The 22,106-nt window shown below is 39.8% G+C and overlaps 2 protein-coding genes across 5 annotated transcripts in view; one reads left to right on the top strand and one right to left on the bottom strand.

Annotated features, from left to right (window-relative positions):
* LOC128378254 (protein PFC0760c) overlaps nucleotides 1–13,844 on the bottom strand; it is a 98,070-nt gene extending 84,226 nt beyond the window's left edge. Inside the window, exon 1 of the mRNA XM_053337709.1 lies at nucleotides 13,834–13,844. The gene's annotated coding sequence lies outside the window, so the exon portion shown is untranslated. The remainder of the gene's footprint in view (nucleotides 1–13,833) is intronic.
* ap2a1 (adaptor related protein complex 2 subunit alpha 1) overlaps nucleotides 1–22,106 on the top strand; it is a 23,902-nt gene extending 1,796 nt beyond the window's left edge. Inside the window, exons 2-22 of one of the 4 annotated variants that reach the window (XM_053337688.1) lie at nucleotides 1,868–2,079; nucleotides 6,578–6,771; nucleotides 6,970–7,099; nucleotides 7,334–7,435; nucleotides 7,815–8,074; nucleotides 8,536–8,704; nucleotides 8,895–9,032; nucleotides 9,230–9,412; nucleotides 10,145–10,242; nucleotides 10,327–10,558; nucleotides 10,887–11,075; nucleotides 11,159–11,313; nucleotides 13,467–13,529; nucleotides 14,829–14,891; nucleotides 15,128–15,210; nucleotides 16,399–16,499; nucleotides 17,060–17,175; nucleotides 18,340–18,456; nucleotides 18,537–18,606; nucleotides 19,801–19,935; nucleotides 21,188–22,106. In XM_053337688.1, the coding sequence (XP_053193663.1) occupies nucleotides 1,868–2,079; nucleotides 6,578–6,771; nucleotides 6,970–7,099; nucleotides 7,334–7,435; nucleotides 7,815–8,074; nucleotides 8,536–8,704; nucleotides 8,895–9,032; nucleotides 9,230–9,412; nucleotides 10,145–10,242; nucleotides 10,327–10,558; nucleotides 10,887–11,075; nucleotides 11,159–11,313; nucleotides 13,467–13,529; nucleotides 14,829–14,891; nucleotides 15,128–15,210; nucleotides 16,399–16,499; nucleotides 17,060–17,175; nucleotides 18,340–18,456; nucleotides 18,537–18,606; nucleotides 19,801–19,935; nucleotides 21,188–21,265 (2,888 nt within the window). In that variant the 3' untranslated portion in view covers nucleotides 21,266–22,106. Of the gene's footprint in view, nucleotides 1–1,867; nucleotides 2,080–6,577; nucleotides 6,772–6,969; nucleotides 7,100–7,333; nucleotides 7,436–7,814; nucleotides 8,075–8,535; nucleotides 8,705–8,894; nucleotides 9,033–9,229; nucleotides 9,413–10,144; nucleotides 10,243–10,326; nucleotides 10,559–10,886; nucleotides 11,076–11,158; nucleotides 11,314–13,466; nucleotides 13,530–14,828; nucleotides 14,892–15,127; nucleotides 15,211–16,398; nucleotides 16,519–17,012; nucleotides 17,176–18,339; nucleotides 18,457–18,536; nucleotides 18,607–19,800; nucleotides 19,936–21,187 lie in introns of those variants that run through there. The other 3 variants (XM_053337690.1, XM_053337689.1, XM_053337687.1) reach the window with 3 other exon arrangements.

Genomic DNA, 22,106 nt, shown 5'->3' with positions numbered 1-22,106 from the left:
GTAGGCTAGATCAACAGTTAATGTTAGGTTTGTACTGGGAAATAGCTGACAGGCAGTTATTACATGATATGTATGTTTGTGTTAGCATTAACAAATCAGGATATGAAAATATTTACAGTAAAGAGTGCTTTGGGAGTGTTGAACTTGATTTAGGCTTTAGGATACCTAAAACATATATCATAACATATGCTGGCTGTAGAAAAATATTCTTAATTGTGTATTTAATATTGTAATATCAATTGCAACTTCATTGGCCAGCCCTGTTTGCTGTAGATAGAAATGCTGGTTTACAACTATTACTAGAGAAGACTTTTCACTCTGTTTGATGTACATGAAATATTCTATATGTAATTTTACATTTCATTACCAATATATAGATAGATAGATAGAGAGAGAGAGAGAGCACATCAAAAACAGTAATTGAGCAAAATCGAGTATTGCCTTAAAGCAGCCCTGCTTTCTTGCAGCCCTGCCCTGAATGACATAATACACAATGAGAAAGGGTTCTGTTAAATGATGTGGCAAAATCTGATGGTCTTATATGTATAAATGTATATAGTCTCATGGTATATGTCATTTAATGACTCAACCCTATAGAAAAAAACAAGAACAGATCAGTCTTTATTGATGAGAGATAATTAGTGAATTTAAGTTTTTTGCCAGTGTGGAATCAGATCCAAAATGGAACCATCATCCCTACATTTAGTTATCTCTAAACAGTTTCTAGTGTAGTTACCAAAATACATTGAACAATGACCTTGGCTTTTCAAGAACAATGCACCCAGTAATTAGAGCAGCTCTGTGGTGCTGATTAGTAGTTGTGGAAATATAAAGCAGCCTTACTGCTTGGTGGATATTACACTATTACAAACACTTTCTTTTGTCAGCTGTTGGCTGTTAAAGGAGATGTGTCCACATTTGACAGGATTCCCCTAAAGCTCTAATATCCAGACATCAATTTATAAGATAGTAGTTCTTTCTTTTTAAAGCATAAAAAATCATCTGTCCCTGTGCTCAAAATGAATGAAATATTTTAGGGCTGGCTGATATGGCCTCAATAACCAACTCTTTTTTCCACAGTAAAATGCATTAGTGAAACATATTTTTTAAACCCATCATATGCAAGGCAATAAAATACCTGCACATCCTGGAAGGCCGTCATCATTATGCAAAAAAGACAAAGTTACAGCAGCACGCGCTTCTATTAAACAGCACAGATAAAATACAAAAGCCTTCACATGAACTCATCTGCTCCAGCCTGGATGTGTTAACTGCTGTGTGTATTGTGAATTTACGGTGTTGTTTCCTTTCCGTCCTAACTCTCCAGCCACCACAAGCTTTACGTCAAGTGTAAAAGAATAATAAAAGTGAGGATCACTGTGTAGAGTTGCCTGCAACAGTGCAACATGAATTTCTGGGATTTGTGCAAAATGTTGTAAAATTGAGTCAACATCTCAGGTAGTGCTGTGGAGCAGAATGTAATGAGCCTGTGTGTACCTCCATCACTACCCAAAACCACTGTGGGAGGAGGACTCCCTGTCTGTATCAGCCAGACTGTAATGGTTTCTTATCTGGTTTGCTCTGCTAACTCATTCTCATTTATGAATCTGATAATCACTGACCAAAAATTAGGAGTACAGTAAAATGTGTGATCTGTGTGAATAAGTTTTGGTATATTGTGGTACTATTGAGAAGCTAAAATCCCAGTAAATCAAATAGGCTACATATTATCCCGCTGAAAAGTCTAAAGGAGGACTAAATGATTCATGTTTCCTGACACTGTGCCATTCTTGATTCTCAAAATTCCATTCCACCATGTCTTCATTATAAATGCTGATGTCATCCTGCTTCCTCTCCCCCTCGTCAGGTAAAAGCAAGGAAGCCGAGATCAAGCGAATCAATAAAGAGTTGGCCAACATTCGCTCCAAGTTTAAAGGAGACAAGGCTTTGGATGGATACAGCAAGAAGAAGTATGTGTGCAAGCTGCTCTTCATCTTCCTGCTCGGACATGACATCGACTTCGGACACATGGAGGCGGTCAACCTGCTGAGCTCCAACAAGTACACAGAGAAACAGATTGTAAGTCCTCTAGTGTGTGTGTGTGTGTGTGCGTGTGTGCGTGTGTGCGTGTGTGTGTGTGTGTGTGTGTGTGTGTACTAAATGCTATATTCATCTGGTCCATCTTCAGTTTAAAAATGTACAAAACTGCTACCAATATGAAAGCAACACATTTCATTTCAGTGCATGTTTGCACAAAATCATTGTTGAACATTTTTCAATTAAAATCCTATTTGACCTTATTTAACCTTTTTGAAGAATTGTATTGAAGGCAGACAGTATGGTTGATGAATGTGACCATATGCTGGTCTCTTATTGAGCTCTGGTCCTAACTGATGTGATAGAGTCCCATTCAACCTAATCAGAGCCAAGGTTTGTCTGTCAGTGTTGACACAACTGGAGATCAATGACCTGTGTGTCATCATCTATATACTGAGCACAAACACACACACTCCAAAATATCATGCTGGTTAGAAGCTAGCAGACACAGCTGTTGTAATACCTAAGTAAGCCAGTTAACACCGACTCAGTTTCAAGCATTGCTTCACAGTCAGGTTTGATGTTTGTGTAAATGCAAGCTCTAAATGTGTTTTAAAAAGTCAGATTTCTTCTCCAGTGGTTCTATTAGTTCTATTCAATTCTATCAATCAATCAAACTTTATTTGTGTGGCACAGACATAGTAATGTAATGGAAAGTGCTTTACATAGTAAAATACAAAACAAAAAGAAGAGGAAGAAATAAATATTGACTCAATAAAAATAGGAACTCATGAATATCCCAATCAAGTAAAAGGTAATAAGATTAATACAATCTATTAAATAATACAATAAAGTTATTATAAAATAAAGCGGGTAAAAAACAGAAATGTGAGGAGGGGTATTAAAGGGAAAACAAAGATAAAGAGAAAATAAAATAATGAAACAACTAAGGCCAAATGTGATGAAATGAAAGCAGATATAAAGAGTGGAAAATAATCAATAACAAAAATAGAATTAAAAAGGAAGTTTAAGTAATAAAACAGACTAAAATATGAAAAGACAGATGAATAAATAAAATCAAGTATTTTATTATCCATAGTATTACACAGAGATGTTGGTAACCACATTGGTTTGGTTTGTTGGTGTGTAGTGTGACCCACAAACTGAGATGTGGGAAGAAAAACACTGAGACATGAAAATACAGCACAGGACACAGTTATATGGAGAGTAACACATTTCTCTCTGACTGAGAAGAAAACTGTGACTAATGGTTTTTTTGGAGGGTTTGAGGACATTCCACTCAGTGTTTTGTGACAAATGCAGTTGGACATAAAGCCAGAGTGATCAGAATCTGACATTCCATTCAAATGTAAAGATGAGTATGTCGTAATGCCGTCAATGTTAAAGCAGAATAGATACTTTAGCCACTGTGGGTGGACAGCCGTTTTCTCAGGAACAGGAAATGTTGAGTTAGCAGAATAATGTTGAGTCAGGATCTCTTACCAGCCAAAAGCAGCAGAGCTACTGTTCAGGGTGTACGGCTACTTAATGTGGAGCGTTGGAAGCTCACGTGATCAGGCTTTAGAACGGCCACCATAAACCAAATGTACTGATGACAGTGAGAGCTTTTGAGAAGTTTGACCCCGCCGTTGTATAACTGACCCAGTATAACTTTACTTCTTACTTCTTTCATTTTAAAGGGACCACGTTATAACCCTTTTTCAACAAGTCAACACAGTTCCCTGAGGTCTTAATACAAACGTATCTCACAGGCTTTAGTCAAAATACCACAAGGATCAAGCAGCACAGCAGCCCTCTCACCCAGTTCATATGCAAATACTTAGATTTTGCTATGATTTAATTGCAATAAACAGAATAAAATGCTGAAATAACTTCATCATCATGTTGATATGTAAAGTCTGAATTCATCCTCTCTCAGGTCTGTCTACAAGACAAGAAAACGACTGTTAAAATGCTTGTTTTCTGCTCCATCTACACTCATCATCTAAAGGCAGACATACAGCAGGGGTCAAACATAAATAGCTGTTTAACTTTAAAATTCTATAGTCTCAGCAGCATTTAAGATGTTTATTAAGTGGTGTGTGTGTGACTCTGGCGTTAGCTCAGGCTAGGTTGAGAAGCAAGTTTGAAGATAAATTCACTTAAAAGCCAAAACTTTAAAAAGCCTCCTGCCAATAAAGTGATCTGGATCAGAGCAGGGTCCAGCCCCACCATACACACTTCCTAAGCTTAGCCGAGCATTTCCCCATGTGATCTAAGAATGGGCTGAATCTGAATGGTTTGTTGAATGAGAAGATTACAGAGAAAGCCCGCCCACAGCAAACTGACTGGTCTTATTTCACTGTTTATGTGTCAGTAGGCTCATCAGAGATCCATAAACATACTCATTAGCACAGATAAAGTGAGTTTTTTAATAATATGGCCTGCTTTAAGACATGCAGTACATGTAATGTTAAGTAGGACTGGCACTGACAGCTGCCAGCTGCTATCTGTCACTGTACATACTGCAGAGCTCAGTGATAATAGACCACTCCCTGTGTCTGCTGGTGATCTCCAGCCAACTTATTGTGTCACTGCTAAAAAGTATTGGCCTGCTCCAGTTAGGGCTGGATGAGTTGAGGTGTTTATTACAGGCCTATTGCATAGTCCATGCACTTCTTAGCTGGCATATTGTCAGAACAGTGTCTGAAATTAACATGTTGATTCACCCACCAAGGGGACTGAATCATTATGTGTCACATTTACATCAACTATCACAATATTTTAGACCAAATACCTCGATATCGATATTGCAACAATAATGTAGAGATGACTGTGAATGCTTTCACAAAATATTTACACTATGAGATTTCTGATAAATAATCATCAGTAATGTGGATATCATGAAAAAGTGGGTAAAAAGTAAATAACAGAACAGCTAGAGCAGTCTGCTTTAAAACCAGGAAAAGAAACACTGAAATCGCGATATTACGATATCCAAAATCTAAGACGATATCTAGTCTTGTATCGCGATATCGATAAAATACTGATATATTGCCCAGCACTACATTTACATTAGTTTTAGTACATTTCATTAAGATAATAAGGTATTATGTTGAATACAAACTCAAGAAGAGGCCAGAGTAAGTTTAGAGTAAAATCATTTTAAAACAGTTTGTTTGTAGAGCACATTTAAACACTGTAGTGACTAAAATAATGTACAGAAATGTATGTGTCTAACTACAGTTATTTGGATTACACATGACCTACACTGAATATGTACCTGAATGCCTCCACACAGACCTATCAGTGGCTGATGCTCACACTACACTTCCTGTGTAGAAACTGTGTCAGACTGTGTTGAGAGCCTCTACAGGGTTGAGACATATATGTTGCGTGTGTTTACACTGTATACAGACACACATGAGTCATTTCCTCTGTTACATATTTTATTACATGAGTGTTTTGGTACAAACAGTGTGTTGGATAACAAATAGAATAGCTACCTGCATGTGTCAGGAGGCTCCTGAGAATTTCCATTAATATCATGACAGTTGAACCATGCATGTTTCAATCATCCCCCTGTATGTTAACAGTCATAGTGTGTTTACGCAATATTCCTGTGGCTTAGTTCAGTCAGAAAACATGCTGATACTGTGTTAAACACATTTTAAACTTGTCTTGTTTTTACTATTTCTTACATAATAAATCTATTAAGCAACATTTGTGGTTCCCATTATGAAAAGTGTGATGTAAGCAGAATATATACACTCAGTTGTTACTTTATCAGGTCCACCTAGCAGAAACTCAAGAACTTGGAGATGCAACTGTGAGTCCTAAGTCGCCTCTCTGTGTCCCTCACTTCTTGTCACCTTTTCTTATAAATAATTCAATTATAATTCAGTTTAAAAATGACAAGCAGCTGAAGTAATACTTCATGACTCTGCAGTGTGAAGCTGTTAATGTTTTGGCGCCATCCACTGGTGGATGTAGCCTCACACAGATCAGTCAGCATGGCCTAGTGATGTGAGTACTGATATGAACTGGTATGTAGCATGTTTACAGATGGTGTGGATGTAGTGTATGTTATTACCAGTGAGTATAGACTGGATATGACCATACTATACAATACATACAGTCAAAGCACAAAGTTGAATGAATACTTGAGTCAACTCCTGTCTTTTATGAAGGCAGAATGTATTTCTGGCCTGTTGTATTAGACTACATTCATTCTATCTATGTAGGCCTACTCAGATCATCAATTAATTCATTGAGTTGAATGACTAAAATAACCAAAACTGACATTTAGAAACTCTTAATGGACTTAATCTTGCTCATGTCAAGTAATGGTGGTGTTCACTGTTGCCATGACAGTAAAGGTTGCATATCTTTAAGGAGTTTGAAAACTTGTCTCCAGTGATCATTTGAATCCAAACCATGATCTTTACATAGTTCTAATCAAGTAAGCTAATGTTGATCAGATAACCCAGCTCTGTTATTTAATCACATTTCTCTCTCCCCCCCCCTCCCCCCATCACAGGGCTACTTGTTCATCTCAGTGCTGGTAAACAGCAACAGCGAGCTGATCCGTCTGATCAACAACGCCATCAAGAATGACCTGTCCAGCCGCAACCCCACCTTCATGTGCCTGGCACTTCACTGCATCGCCAACGTGGGCAGCCGTGAGATGGCCGAGGCCTTTGCCAGTGAAATCCCCCGGATCCTGGTCGCTGGGTGAGTGAGTGAGTGAGTGAGTGAGTGAGTGAGTGAGTGAGTGAGTGAGTGAGTGAGTGAGTGAGTGAGTGAGTGAGTGAGTGAGTGAGTGAGTGAGTGAGTGAATCACCCTCAGGTACCCAAAGACAGTTCTATAATGCACATTAAATGACTATGAATGATCTTAACCACTGGTGATGTACATGATGTGTACCACAGTGATACGATGGACAGTGTGAAGCAGTCAGCTGCTCTGTGTCTGCTGCGGCTCTATAAAACCTCTCCAGACTTGGTGCTGATGGGAGAGTGGACGTCCCGTGTGGTGCACCTGCTCAACGACCAACACATGGTGAGAGCATAATCCACAGAGTTACAGATGCAGTCTAGTTGTTGTTGTTGTTATTTCTTCCTGCATGCATCTCAGATTGTGTTTTTCTAAGAGATAAAATGGAAAGACCTACATCCTTTGGTTCCCATTCAGTGCGTTTTGGAATTGTTAAAACAATTTTGTAAGTATCCACTGAGCCGTGATATCACTGAGTATTCATTTTCTTGTGTGTGTGTGTGTGTGTGTGTGTTTTAGGGAGTGGTGACAGCAGCCATCTCTCTCATCACCTGTCTGAGCCAGAAGAATCCGGATGAGTTCAAGACCTGCGTTTCCCTGGCTGTGTCTCGACTCAGTAGGGTGAGCCGTGAATCTGTCCCCAATCAATCAATCAATCAATCAATCAATCAATCAATCAATCAGTCTTTATTTATATAGCGCCAGATCACAACAAAAGTCATCACAAGGCACTTTTCACATAGAGCAGGTCTAGGTCTGCTTTACATAAGAACAAAATATCAGGAGATGATTAAACTGTAAAAATTGGAAACATTAAAACTTGCAATTAAAAAAGAAAATAATAATAAAAAGAAAACAAAGTACAGAAAACTAGAAAGAGAAAGAAAGCTAAACTAAAATAGAACAAAATGTGATCCTGCATACACTAGAGACAGTTTATTCCTGGACCAAAGTAAGTTTAAAATAAAAATGTCTATCTTCCCTGTTCTGTGTTCTCCAGATTGTGTCGTCGGCCTCCACTGACCTGCAGGATTACACCTACTACTTTGTCCCAGCACCGTGGCTGTCCTGCAAGCTGCTGCGCCTGCTGCAGTGCTACCCTCCACCAGAGGATGGCGCCGTCAAAGGCCGTCTGGTAGAGTGTCTGGAGACCATCCTCAATAAGGCCCAGGAACCACCCAAGTCCAAGAAGGTGCAGCACTCCAATGCAAAGAACGCCATCTTGTTTGAGGCTATCTCACTCATCATCCACTATGACAGGTGAGAATTCAGACCAACATGACTCATGCTACATAACGCTGGAGCTTGAGATGACTGAAGGTGTTTTAATATTCAAAAAGAATCTTAAGAAACATTATATAGGATATATGAAGTTAACATTTTCATGTAAGAAAGATTGACAGTTTTTACTAATGTTTTCATTTTTAACATTTTTATTTAGGATAGATGTTGATGTAACTCTTTTTGGCATGTTCCACAGTCGTTAACCCAAAAGCATATCCACAGATACGACATAGCATTTATTGAGTATGACAAACATGATGCACAACATGTCCCTCTTCTTTCATTAGGCAGCTCTTTACTCTATTTTTTTCAACGAACTGGTGTGAAATCAAATTTGAGCCAATCTTAGTTTGAAATTTGAATTTGAGGGTAATTTAATAGTTGTTTTTTGTGGGTTTTTCTTTACCAAGCTTACTTATAAATGATCTTTTCCACAGCGAGCCAAACCTGCTGGTGCGAGCCTGTAACCAGCTGGGCCAGTTCCTGCAGCACAGAGAGACTAATCTGCGTTACTTGGCTCTGGAGAGCATGTGCACTCTGGCCAGCTCAGAGTTTTCCCACGAAGCCGTCAAGACGCACATCGAGACCGTCATCAACGCCCTCAAGGTGCCTCACACCATGACAGTCTGTCAGCAACACATCAGGCCTGAAATGATTCATTGATAGACACATGTCTGTCACAGCATGTTCATTTAACAGTTTCACAACAATGCACTGTAGCTGTAGAAAGGATTCTGTGGCTTACTGTAATGGTCAGCAGCTGATTGTGTGTGTGTGTGTGTGTGTGTCTCTGCAGACTGAGAGGGATGTGAGTGTTCGACAGAGGGCAGCTGATCTGCTCTACGCCATGTGTGATCGCAGCAACGCCAAGCAGATCGTAGCCGAGATGCTCAGCTATCTTGAGACGGCAGACTACTCCATCAGAGAGGAGATGGTGGGTGTGAAAAAGATTTTGTGCCGTGCCATGTTCTTTTTTTCTCTCTCTAGTGACATACATGTGACTAGTTATATTTCTAGCTGTATGTCAAGTGAGAAATGCTGAAGAAGGTTGCTCATGTATTTACTCACAAACAAAAAGACCCAATGTTAAATTTATATAATTTATATGCTTGCTGTATCTTCATCACACAGGTTCTGAAAGTGGCCATCCTAGCAGAGAAGTATGCTGTGGACTACTCATGGTACGTGGACACCATTCTTAACCTCATTCGCATTGCTGGAGACTACGTCAGTGAAGAGGTGTGGTACCGCGTCATTCAGATCGTCATCAACAGAGACGACGTGCAGGGCTATGCCGCAAAGACCGTGTTTGAGGTACAGCTGCATGAAGTCTTAACATGCTGTTTATGACAGCAGCAGGAGATGAAGGTGCTGTTAGTTAGCAGAGAGGGATACACACTGATTGGTTAGGTCTAGCTGTAAAATGTCAAAACACTGCTAGTAGTTCATTGTGTTTCTTTTATTTAAAATCAGGCTGGTTGTACCTGATGTTACTGGACCTATTAGACACAGGATTAAGTTTTAAAGCAGGTTTTTAACCAGAAGTCAAAATCACCATCATCCTCAAAATTGTGAGAAAATGTCTCAACCAATAGGAATCATGAAAGAAGAATATGATGTAGGCCAAAAATGAATTTATTTTTATTTCTCTTCCTTTTTAATTCTTGAAAACATCAGTGACAGAGCAACACTGCTGTATAAAGTGATTTTGGGGGAGTTTATTGTTCAGTTTGACAGCTTTAGCAGTGTATGAGCTCATTATGGCAAGTGTTCAACTCACACATGAATTTCTTTGGAAATAAGTAACAATAAATAATAATAATAAATCCTTTATTATTGGATAGGGACAGTGCACATTGATGCACATGGATATTTAAACATCTCTGTAAACATGCCAGATTATAGCAAAGCTGCTAATTTGCATCCGTAGTCCCTAGTGAATAAATAAAAAGACTACAAATAGAAGGGGAAGAGGAGATAAAATATGTGTTGAGCACTGTTTTAGTTGGAAAACAGTAAGTTTGAATGCCTCTGTTCCTCTTCCAGGCCTTGCAGGCCCCTGCCTGCCATGAGAACATGGTGAAGGTTGGAGGCTACATTCTGGGAGAGTTTGGAAATCTCATTGCTGGTGATCCTCGCTCCAGGTGCGTTTGCTTTTTTCGGCTACTGAGGCACAAAATTTGACAGTTGAAATGATGAAACACTAACTCCTCTGTTGTGTCGTTCAGCCCGCTGGTCCAGTTCAACCTCCTCCACTCTAAGTTTCATCTGTGCTCCGTGCCCACTCGTGCCCTCCTGCTGTCGGCCTACATCAAGTTCATCAACCTGTTCCCAGAGACCAAGGCCACCATCCAAGAGGTGCTACGCTGTGACAGCCAGATCCGCAACTCAGACGTGGAGCTGCAGCAGCGTGCTGTGGAGTACCTGAAGCTGTCCTCTATCGCCAGCACTGATGTCCTGGTTAGTTCTTGTTCAAGACATCATTGAAAGGTTGCTGTAGTAGTGTTGTGTGTTATACAGGTATATGGTGAGACACAGATAACAATGGCAAGGAATCACACAGCAGGCCTAAATGTCGTGATCAGACACTATGCAAATGTGCAGTCAATCAGTACATTTACAAGAAACACTGCTGTGCATTGTTATCACTTTGAGTTTCACTGTCTTTAAAAATAGTCTCAGTACAGAGCCTCAATGTCTGAATGCTGAATGTGTGCTTCATCTTTATCTGCAGCGATGTGTCCTTCAGTCAGAACACACAGTATAAATGTCCTCTCTGTTCTCTCAGGCCACTGTTTTGGAGGAGATGCCTCCTTTCCCAGAAAGGGAGTCATCAATCCTGGCTAAACTGAAGAAGAAGAAGGGGCCCGGTGCCGTGTCCGTGACAGAGCTGGAAGACAACAAAAGGGAGGGAGGAGAGCTGAACGGAGGAGGAGACCGGGGGCCAGACACATCAGCCATGGCTGCTTCCAACGCTGTAAGCTCATGTTCACAAATCAATACAAACATGCTAAAGTACATTTCAGTGGCCCCTACTCCAACTGTTCTTTTGTTTTCCAGTCGACTCCGTCACCATCAGCAGACCTCCTCGGGATTCGTTCTGCTGCTCCCATCAGTGCTGCTCCAGCCAGTGCCGGCAGCCTGCTGGTGGACGTGTTCTCTGAGGCAGGGCCCGCCGCACCTTCAGCTGCTGTGAACGACGACGGCTTCCTGAGGTGAAAAGTCCTATTTGATGAGCAGATGTAGACTCTATCATGAGCCAAAGTCCAGTATGAGCTGCAATAAAGCTTGGGGACAACACAACTGTACAAAGTAAAAAGGTTCAAAATGCTGAATCAGTAAAATGAGGAGAGTAAACAGAAAAGTGATGTCAACAAAATAAATCATTCATACAATTTTGGTCCCAAGTACAAACATAAAAAGCACTACTAGTCATGTGACTTAGTGATAGAAACAGTTACTGAGGCTGTGTTCCAAACCGCATACTACATACTACATACTTCTATATTACATACTTCCATTCTACACACTACACTCTAAAGGACCAGATAGTAAACAGACCGTTTACGCTGTAGTAAACTACACAATAACCCACAATGCATTTCGTTCCTACCCGAGCTGAAATCATCAGGCTGAAGCTGATTTCATTTTAGCTCTAATTCTGTAAATATACCACTTTATCCACATTTCTAACTTTTTTAGGAATAAAGTGAAGTATCCCTTTAGATCCACAATGTGGCGCTAATTTGTCCAAATAACACCTGTTTAAAGTTTTGTTCCTGCAAATTCGGAGTTAGCCGTAGCGAGTAACGCACTTCCTGTCATTTTCATAAAATAAAACACCCGTTGCCTTTTATTATTAAGAAAACCATAACGATAGAGTTGGTGCTTTTATTTTGAAAACAGGAAGCGAACATACCCTCGCTATAGCTAACTTGAAACCACCGAGGTGGTGATTTGTGACGTTTGTATTTTGTTTTTTTTTTCTAGAAGTTACGTTGCATCTTGGGTAATTTGAGTGTGAGTAGTCAGCTCTTGATGCATACTCTGCATTTCTGGAGAATCTAGTAAACCATCCAGGAACTTCTCATATACTCTAAATCACATACTACGCAGTTGAAACACACTACATACTTCAAATGACGTCAGAGTTAGTAGGAGTAGTAGGAAAGTATGCGGTTTTGAACAGACCCTGAGAGTCCTGCAGGCTGTTGTGTGTGTCTTTCATTGGAATGATCAGAAATGTCTCTGTTCATCCACACGCTCCACTGATTCATTCCCTGTTAAAAGCTGATTAGAAACTTGGTCACATGTTTACACGGCAGAGAAACACACCGCCTCCCTGAGAAAGCAGGTGTCTCTAATCCACCACACTGATTACAGAAACCAGGTTTATATCAAAGTCAAATGAAAGGTGATCATCACTGGATTACTTCAGTGTGTTCAAACAGTGGCTCTCATACTGGACTACTGGCAAAAACTGCTCTTATATATTCTATAGATAGAAGCACCCTGAGTCTGTCATATACAGTTGTTTCCTGTCTTAAACTGTGTAATGTAATTAGTTATGGTGCTTGAGGTGTGTGTGTGTGTGCGCACGTGTGTGCTGTTAGACTACTATGCAACTAGCTGTGATGTGTCTGTGTTGGTTGTCGCTCTGTCTTTCTTTGCTCTATCTTTGTCTAATATGGACCTGTCAACCTTAAGCCAGATCCACTCACATATTGCTTACTAAACTATGATCAGTGTTAATTGTTCAAAAAGCTCCTACTTGAATCTGTCCCTCCCCCCTCTCTCAGGTGAAACTCATTGTTTAGGTCAATATTTGTGTTTTGTGTTTAATAATCAGAGGTATGTTGCAGCTGACTCACTGACTAGCTTACACTGCAAGAAGAATGATGTCAGTTTTGGTCATAGTTGGGAGAGTGTGAGGAAACTCATCACAAGAGCAAGGTGCCCATCTATTTAAATTCTCTTTAGTGGAGGATGAGCAGGAAGAAGTATTAACATAATTTACATAATGACGTCATCTTGACATTCCCAGCTATGGAATATCATACATGTATAGAGTGTAAACCAAAAGAAGTGCTTGTTATTGGGTATTGAGCTGTAGTCAGACTGGACCACAGTAAATGAGTGAGTCTGTTCAGGTCTATAAAAGCACACTTCTCTCCATGGTTGGCAGGTCTGCTATACTTTGTCTTTTTATCTTGCTGTGTATGTGACTGTCTTTCGTCTTTTTCTCTCCTTCCCTTCTCTCCATTTCCCTGTATGTGTGTGTGTGTGTGCGTGTGTGTGTGTGTATGTGTTTTCTTCCGTTTGAATGTGCGTCTGTCTCCTGTCCTGTACCGTGATTGGACATTGACAGAGATCTGGAACAGCCCACCGAGACCTCTGACTCCCTATTGGTGGAGGGTTCTGGTGACTCGGAGTAAGGGCCCAGTAGTAAAGTACAGCAGTAGCTAGAACAATACAATCATGGCACCTGTATGTACTATAACATGTTATTAGTATGATAAAGTACTGTGAGTGGGTGTCATTTACATTGACATAAAGCACCAGAATTATTATCCATGTACTTTGATGCCTGTTGACATTTTTCTTTAGAATTGAACACAATCAGCTGTTCTGCCCGTACCAATATATCTGGATTAGGCCAATATCAGCCAATCAGTATATTTGCTGTGCTCTATTTCTAATGTTACTGTGTCATTGTACTGTTTTTTGGTTCGAACTGTTAGCCTATTGATTTGCAAAATACTCCAAAAAACTGAAGAGACGAATGTATGGACAATGTATTTTAGCCCTTTAAATATTAATACAGAATACACTATTGTCTATTTTTCAAAATGAGCACCCAGCTGTTTGGCCAACACGTTATATTGCCCAGAGTCCAACCTGTGTGAAAGCAGCAGTGTTGTAAGGAGAAACAGATTGGATTTGGAATTCCATTTCTAAAAGTAAGGGTGAAAATGTCAGCTGATATCGTCATCAGAGTGGGACATCATAAGTCTCTACTCAAGATTTCAAAGGTGCTGACTTATCTGAGGGATTGAAGCAGGACCCAATGATCATAAAACATATTAGCTATATAATAAAAAGAACATCCTGAGTTACTGACTATACTAACTATACTTCAGATAGGCCTGACATACCTATTATAATCACTCTGTAAATGTGAAACCAAGCTACACACATATAACCCCAAAACAAAAAATGTTGATGGCATCAAGCTGTATCAATATAGACTGTGTATAGGTTTTAAATGTGTGATCAGTGGCAGAGGTTACAGTGCTGACTTTATAGGAAGTGACTTTAAGGATGTTTTAAGGATGCTGATATGAATTGTGGCTTTCCCAATTCTAGACAGTAATCAAAGCTGAAACTCAGCACTTTAACTAATCTAATGTGTTTCATGTCTTATTCAGTGTGTTTGAGTATACAACCAAAACTACACATCTAGTGTAAATACTGTCATTGTGTGATGATCATTTTTGTACAATTTGGAGTTGGATTCTTTTACTAACCACCTCTGCTTTTTATCCTTCTTTCTTCTTCTTCTTCTTCTCTGGTGTTCCTCTTAACCGATCTTCATCATACCGTGTGGAACGGTTGACTTCTTCATCCTCTCATTTCTGCTCTGTCCATTCTTTCCTCACCTCTCCGTGTCCATCCCTCCTCTGTGCTGTGGTCTATCTGTTCATCCCTGCACTGTCCTGTGGTCTCTCAGCTCTGCTCCTCCCTCTGAGGATCCTGCTCCCCCTCTGTCTGAGGCTGACGATCTTCTTAACAAGTAAGGTCTTTCTCCGCGTGGGAGGCTTTGTCATGTGTTTTCCTGCCAGCAGCTCTGCACGCTGTAGGAAAGCTTTGACTTCTGGTGACTTTATGCTCTAAAATAATGAAACATTCTTCTATATGTACAATCATTACAGAACAAACATTCATTCTGTATTTGATTTGTTTATTGATTTGTTCATATCATTATTAAACGATTGATTGATTGACTAACACTTTGCCTTCACCCTGCAGGTTTGTGTGCAAGAACAACGGGGTTCTGTTTGAGAATCAGCTGCTACAGATCGGCATCAAGTCAGAGTACCGTCAGAATCTGGGTGAGTTCACAGTGGTTCATATTTAGTAGACTAATGGGCGAGGCTGGTGAGTTTCATCATCAGATGGGTGTAGTTATCAAGTAGGTTTTTGTGGGTTTATTGACACCTAGGTGTGGCTTCATTACAATATGAGTGTTGACCATAAACACTTCACCTCTTTCATACTGTAAATGATAACACTCAATCCAAATAGAAGATTTAATATATTGACTTTGATGGTGAAAAATAGTGATTGTATTAAAATGAATGGCATAAAATGGCACATTATGATAGTATCTTGGTATCTGGGCTCCTGAGCACATTATTTGAATAATAAACATATTGTGACATTATGTTGCCTAATATAAAAAAATAAACAAACATATAACAATGTTATAATTGCATTTTAAGGTCATTGTTCTTAGTTTATAATTTTATTGTTATCTATTTATCTATCCATCCATCCATCCATCCATCCAACCAACTAATAATTGCATTTTAGGGTCGTTTTTATTTAGTTTTTAATTTTATTGTTGTATACATTTGTTTTTGTTTTTTTTCTATATCAGTATTTTTTTGAGCTGCTGTAACAATGAATTTTCCCCGCTGTGGGATCAATACATTTATCTTTATCTTTATCTTTTTTTTATTTTATGTAACATCTGGCCTGCTGGCATGACCAAATGGAGGGCAGCTGTTGGTTGGATTGAACTGAATTATCTTTATTGTCCACCTTTAGTGGAAATTTGTCTTTGGCTTCCTCCAATACATTATATAAATATAAACTATACATACCATATCATGAAGACATTAAAAACATACACCAACACTACACAACATAACTAAACATACAACTACTGACAATTGTGCAAAGGAGCAGGAAAACAGCAGCAGCCATTGTAATAGGTTGGCATTTAGTTGATCAGTGGGCATGGTTATACTGTTTCTAATGTTTATGTGAGGGTTTGTATATAATAGATGGGTCTGCTCTGGGAAGACAACACACAGTCACAGTCACAGCCACTAAATGAAATAAGGGAAACATTCAGATTCTAATTACATCTCTACCACATGCTGCTGTTTGACATCATACCTACTGTCTGTGAGCTGTCATGCACTATTTGATATTTATAAGTCACTAGTCACACTTAAATACTCTATAGACCATAAACTGAATGACCTTTTAACAACTGTATGTGTGTGTTACAGGGAGAATGTACTTATTCTATGGAAACAAGACATCAGTGCAGTTTGCCAGCTTCACCACCACAGTCAGCTGTCCTGGAGAACTGCAGTCTCATATCCTTTCTATGTAGATGCTTTGTAGTGTGTTCAGAAACCACCAAAGATGAACATTGGATTACTGAGAGAGTGTGGCTAAAGAAATGTCTCTTGGCTGACAGGAAATACATGATCATGTATGTATCATCAGTTGAATCCTCAGAGTCATTATGATGTTTTGAAGAAACCTGAAGGCTGGTTCACTAAGGAGGATGAGAACAACAGTTGTATGAAGTCTTGCCTAATTGCTATTTGGCTCTTTAGATTCATTTCACTTTACTGACTTGTGTTTTCCCCACTGATGATTAATGAAGCTGAGCTGTTTATGTCCGATAACGGCTACACTTCTGTTGGAAAGCTATCTAAACAATAATGAATGATTTAAATAATCAGTGGCTGGTTATCTTACACATCCCACTGATTCTTGTAACTCTGTGTAATCAACTGTGTTTATTTGTCAGTATATATTAATGGGGAGCTTATAAATCATCACTGGTCTGCAGTAAGTCCAGAAGACACAGTTGGAGGTGTTTGGGATTCAGTGTGTATCGATGTGCTGATGGTCCTTGACAACCAGCCACAGCTTAACGTTCAGACCAAACCAGTGGAGCCATTGGTAGAAGGAGGAGCTCAGATCCAGCAGGTCCTCAACATCGAGTGTCTGACTGACTTCTCTGACGCTCCGCTGCTCAACATCAAGTTCAGGTAAGAACGGAGCACTGTGGAAAAACTACACACTGACGCTTCCACAGACAAACCACACTGTGCACTGAATGTGTTCACGTGTCATCATCAGAAACAACATCCAGTATGCAGTCCAGATGTGTTTATTTATCAGTGGAACCAGCAATCCAGTGCAGTAATATATACAATGCAGGCCTGGCAAAAAAAAAAGACAATACTTAAAGTCCATGTAAAGTAGGAATAAATATATGTTCTGAGTTTGACATGCCACAGAAAAGTGTGTTGTTAACCACCCTGCCAAATTTGAATGATTAAAAAAAATCACCAAATATATGAAATTAGGCTTCAAAGTTGTGTAAAAAGCAAACTCTCCCAAACGCTGTGGGAGTGCCCGCCAAGGTCGCTGAAACCCCGCCCCCTACCAAGTGTCACCTGTCAATCAAAGTCACCACCTCTACCAGAAACATGGACGCTATGTCTGAGAGCTTTCTGCTGCTAACTCAGCGGCTAGCTCGACGGCTATCTCAGCGGTTAGCTCGGCGGCTAATTCAGCTAACTGGCTTTTTACACCTTTTTTTAGAAATAATTTTATGACCTATTTAATGTGTTTAGAAGAAAATGATGTGTAAAGTGAAAATGAATTCACTTTACACAGCCTTTAAAAACAGAAGAATGAACTAAATGTAAAAACTATGAATATATAAGCCAACGGTAGCCACCAGTATGGTTTGGCAGTTTCAGGTCTAACTAGAGGAGTGCAGGTCCAGCAGAGAAACAAGTGACAAACAATGAGCTCATTCAACACTTAACAATAAATAGAAATGTTTACTAAAAACAGCTAGTACCTGTATCTTTTTTTATAACGGAAGTAATGATGACAATGCACATTCATTTGAATTAGTAACCTTACTTTATAGGGAACAGGGTAACCACATGGCACACACTTGTTCACTACATTTAAATGATGGGAAAATCTAGAAAAAAGTTAGCAAAGTACAACATGTAACTGTGACTGCAGTAGTCATGTGAGACTTCTACACTCTAGACAAGACAATTCAGCCATGTTCAAAAGGTGTGTGTGTGTGTGTGTGTGTGTGTGTGTGTGTGTGTGTGTGTGTGTGTGTGTGTGTGTGTGTGTGTGTGTGTGTGTGTGTGTGTGTGTGTGTGTGTGTGTGTGTGGTTTAGATATGGAGGAGCTCTGCAGAACCTGACCCTCAAACTACCTGTCACCATCAACAAGTTCTTCCAGCCAACTGAGATGTCCTCACAAGACTTCTTCCAACGCTGGAAACAGCTTAGCCAGTAAGTGTGTGTGTGTGTGTACTGTTGATTCTTTTCGGTTCCCTGCTAAAGCTAAAGTCTCTTGTTTGAACTCTCCTCAGGCCTCAGCAAGAAGCACAAAAGATATTTAAGGCCAACCACGGCATGGACACTGAAGTACTTAAGGCTAAGGTAACAGCTCATTCTTCTCCTTCAGTCTGTCATCACAAATCTGTTTCCATCATAAAGTAGGCCTGCGTGATTCTGCTCATTAAGAGAAAAGCGCTTTTTTCCCCCCATGATTCATAGGGACAGCAGTTTTTTAATAAGCACATTTATCACAGTCCACACTGTCTCTATGCAGACATATGATCATTACTGCATGAACATTCAACAGTAATCAACTCAGTGTGTGTTGTCTGATCTTTGGATAACTTCTGAAAACTGATGAATGATGATGGTCACAGTCTGCACACTGCTCATGATGACGTCAATAAACCCAGACTGTGTGGCTGTTGTATGAGTCTATGGTTCAGTTTGATCATAAATCTGCAGTGGCCTCTAAATGTTGCACACATGGCAGAATCACTCTTATATAAAAGTAAGAATCCTGAAACCAGATTGTGATCATGTTTGAGTGAATTATGCAGCTGTATAGTAACGGCTGTTTGGGGAACTGGCTCTATATCTCTGTTTACCAGTTCACCACTGACAAAAGGTGTTAAATTGTCCATCCTGAATTTGTTGCCTTGTCATCTGTACTTAATAGTGATTCTAAAGAAGACTGTGGAGGGTTTATTTATTTTATTTATGTAAAGGTTTAGAAATCAGGGACATGGCACATTAATAAAACATTTTAACAAAATGTAAACATGCCAGAATTAGCCAAAAGGCTATTTTACATCTGCTGTCCCTGGACTGATGTTAAATAGTCACCCTAAAAGAATATAAAAAGATTTAGTTTTAGGCATACAAATAATACATTAAAAAAGTAGTAGACTAAATCTGAATAAAAGCAAAAAGCAATACAAAAATCCATCCATACACACACAAGCTAACAAAGACTCAGCTCAAACAGCAGACAGTTGCCACAGACAAAAACAACATTAAGCAGCAACATCAACAAAAGTGATTACACCAGACACAACTAACAAACTAGCAGACCACAAGCAAGCAGGACATAGACAATAAACACATTATAAAAAGCAACAAAAGTGCTAGACAATTAATAAGCTGCCAGACTGTTCATCTGTTTTTGAAAATGTATGAAAATCCATCTTCAAGCCTCGAGTCCAACAGCTGTTGCCTCTTGTAATACTTCCATTCTAGTAGATGGATTACATGAAACTTCCCTGATTGATTATTTGTTGTCATGTTTGTGTGCAGCTCCTGGGACTAGGATCAGCCCTGCTGGACAACGTTGATCCAAACCCAGAGAACTACGTGTGTGCTGGAGTGATCCAGACCAAAGGCCAGCAGGTTGGCTGTCTGCTAAGGCTGGAGCCTAACGCCCAGGCACAGGTACAGCACACACTCTACATGATCAATACAATGCCAAGCAGATACAGTAACTGTGTCTTTGACAGATTAATTGTTTCTAAATATATCATTTCATTGAACATCTGCCAGCAGATCCTTAAACACTCTTAAAATGTCTTAAATTTAGTTCAAGGTTAGTTAAGTTATTACATTTGATTTGTTCAGTTTATGCTATTTAACATTATTATCATTATTTTCTGATTATTTGACATAACCAACCAATCAACTTATAAATAACCAGCAGTTGGAACTATAATGAAAGTAATCATTAGTTACAGTGCTTTATAAAAGGCTTCAAAATGAGCTCCATTTAACCCACTATGTCTCATAATATATTATGTATGAGCACAGCAGTCACATGTGACACTTCTGCATTCTGCATTGAGTACTAACTTAAATAACTTAGAACATAGTAATGCATACTATTACTGAAGTGACATTAGTATTTTTACACCAGTAAAGGATCTAAATACTTCCTCCACCACTGCTTGCAATTTTAGAATGTTTTTCTTGTTATGACAGAGGACAAAAGCTTTACACAGAACATAAAGTAATCCATATATAAATGATAAATGAACTTAGTGTACTGACCATTACTGTATCAGAAATAAGTTTGATTGTTATTGCACTGCTGATTTTTCACCACTTTTTCAATGTCATTAAAACTCAGAACTGTGTGTACAGTAGTCTAATTAGTTGTATTGTGTTGTGACAGCAGTGGTATTCTTTTTTCCTTAAAGAGGTTTTAAAACGGTCTTAAAAGTAATTAAATTTGTACTTAAAAATGTGCAGATACCCTGTAACCAGAGACAGATGTTTTCCATGTTATTACATCTGTAGACAGGTGCTAGGTCTTCTTCACTGAACTAATCACATCAGATAAACACTAAGCTCTTTACATATTTATTGTGCATTCAGCAGGTGAGCAGCATTACAGGCTCCACTGTAAACACCTCAAACTAAAGATATTTTTCTTGAGCAAACCAAAAGCAGACTAAGTTGTTGGTCCTCTGTGCAGGAGCAGCAGTTCCAACCAGTGAGTGAAGTGTGTGTACAAAGTAGGGCCCTTAGATTGAGCAGCCTTCCTGTTAATTTAGTAGGGACTGTTAACAATCTTTGGGCTTTGAGGGTGGGCACGTCTGATTGCTTTACATCACATCACATCAGATCAGATCCCTCTCATACAGCTGTGGAATGAGTCCCAGCTCTGCTAACTGTGTGTTTGTGTTTCCAGATGTACCGCCTGACTCTGCGCTGCAGCAAGGACTCTGTGTCCAAGCGTCTCTGCGAGCTGCTGGCTGAACAGTTCTAGAGTCAAGACTTCTACCGTGACCAGTACTCCCACCATCCCCACCAGCGACCTCTCCCTCGACCGCCCCCCCCCGCCCCCCCTCCTGCCACACCTCTTCTCCTCCCTCCAACAAAGAATCTTTGAGTTAAAAAAAAAGAAAAAAAAAAGGTGTAACCTACATAAGGGAAAAAGCAGCCGCTGTTAGCAGCAGCGGTCATATAATTGTCATTATTCTTGTCCCAGATTCTGATTCCAGTTCATCTTATACTTGTTTATTAACATGATGCTACATTCTTGTTTTTGTTGGTGTTTACCTGTGTAGCTGGTGTGTGTGGCTAGGAGAGTGTGTGAGTGTGTGTGTGTGAGTGTGTGTGTGTGAGTGTGTGTGTGAGTGTGTGTGTGTGTGTGTGTGTGTGTGTGTGTGTGTGTGTGTGTGTGTGTGTGCGTGTGCGTGTGCGTGTGTCCCACAGTTGTGCTGGGGTCCCACTCTGCTCTATCCTGGCTGCTCTGTAGTACTGATGCTGTGTGTGTGTGTGTGAGAGAGAGAGAGAGACAGATTACATAATGAATTGGTAGAACATTCCTTGAAGAGAAATGGGAGACGCTGTTCATCACACACATTGCACTCACCCTAGCCCTACACATTTATACACACACACACACACACTAGTATAAGTATGATTCCTCGTGGTTCTGGTGGGAGCCGTTAAATGAAGTAAGAGCTGAGGGTCCAGCACTATGCTAATCGCCGCTTCTGCCCGTTTATTTGCATCAAGCATTCCCAGTGAAAACAGGCCAGTGAAAATGCACTTAAGGCTTTGGGATCAGCTTTGAGACCCTCTAGCATGCCCCCCCCCCCCCC

The sequence above is a fragment of the Scomber japonicus genome, chromosome 18 (assembly GCF_027409825.1).
Source record: "Scomber japonicus isolate fScoJap1 chromosome 18, fScoJap1.pri, whole genome shotgun sequence".
Taxonomy (NCBI): domain Eukaryota; kingdom Metazoa; phylum Chordata; class Actinopteri; order Scombriformes; family Scombridae; genus Scomber; species Scomber japonicus.
The sequence above is the reverse complement of the archived record's forward strand: the minus strand, read 5'-3'. Positions and strand labels throughout refer to the sequence as shown.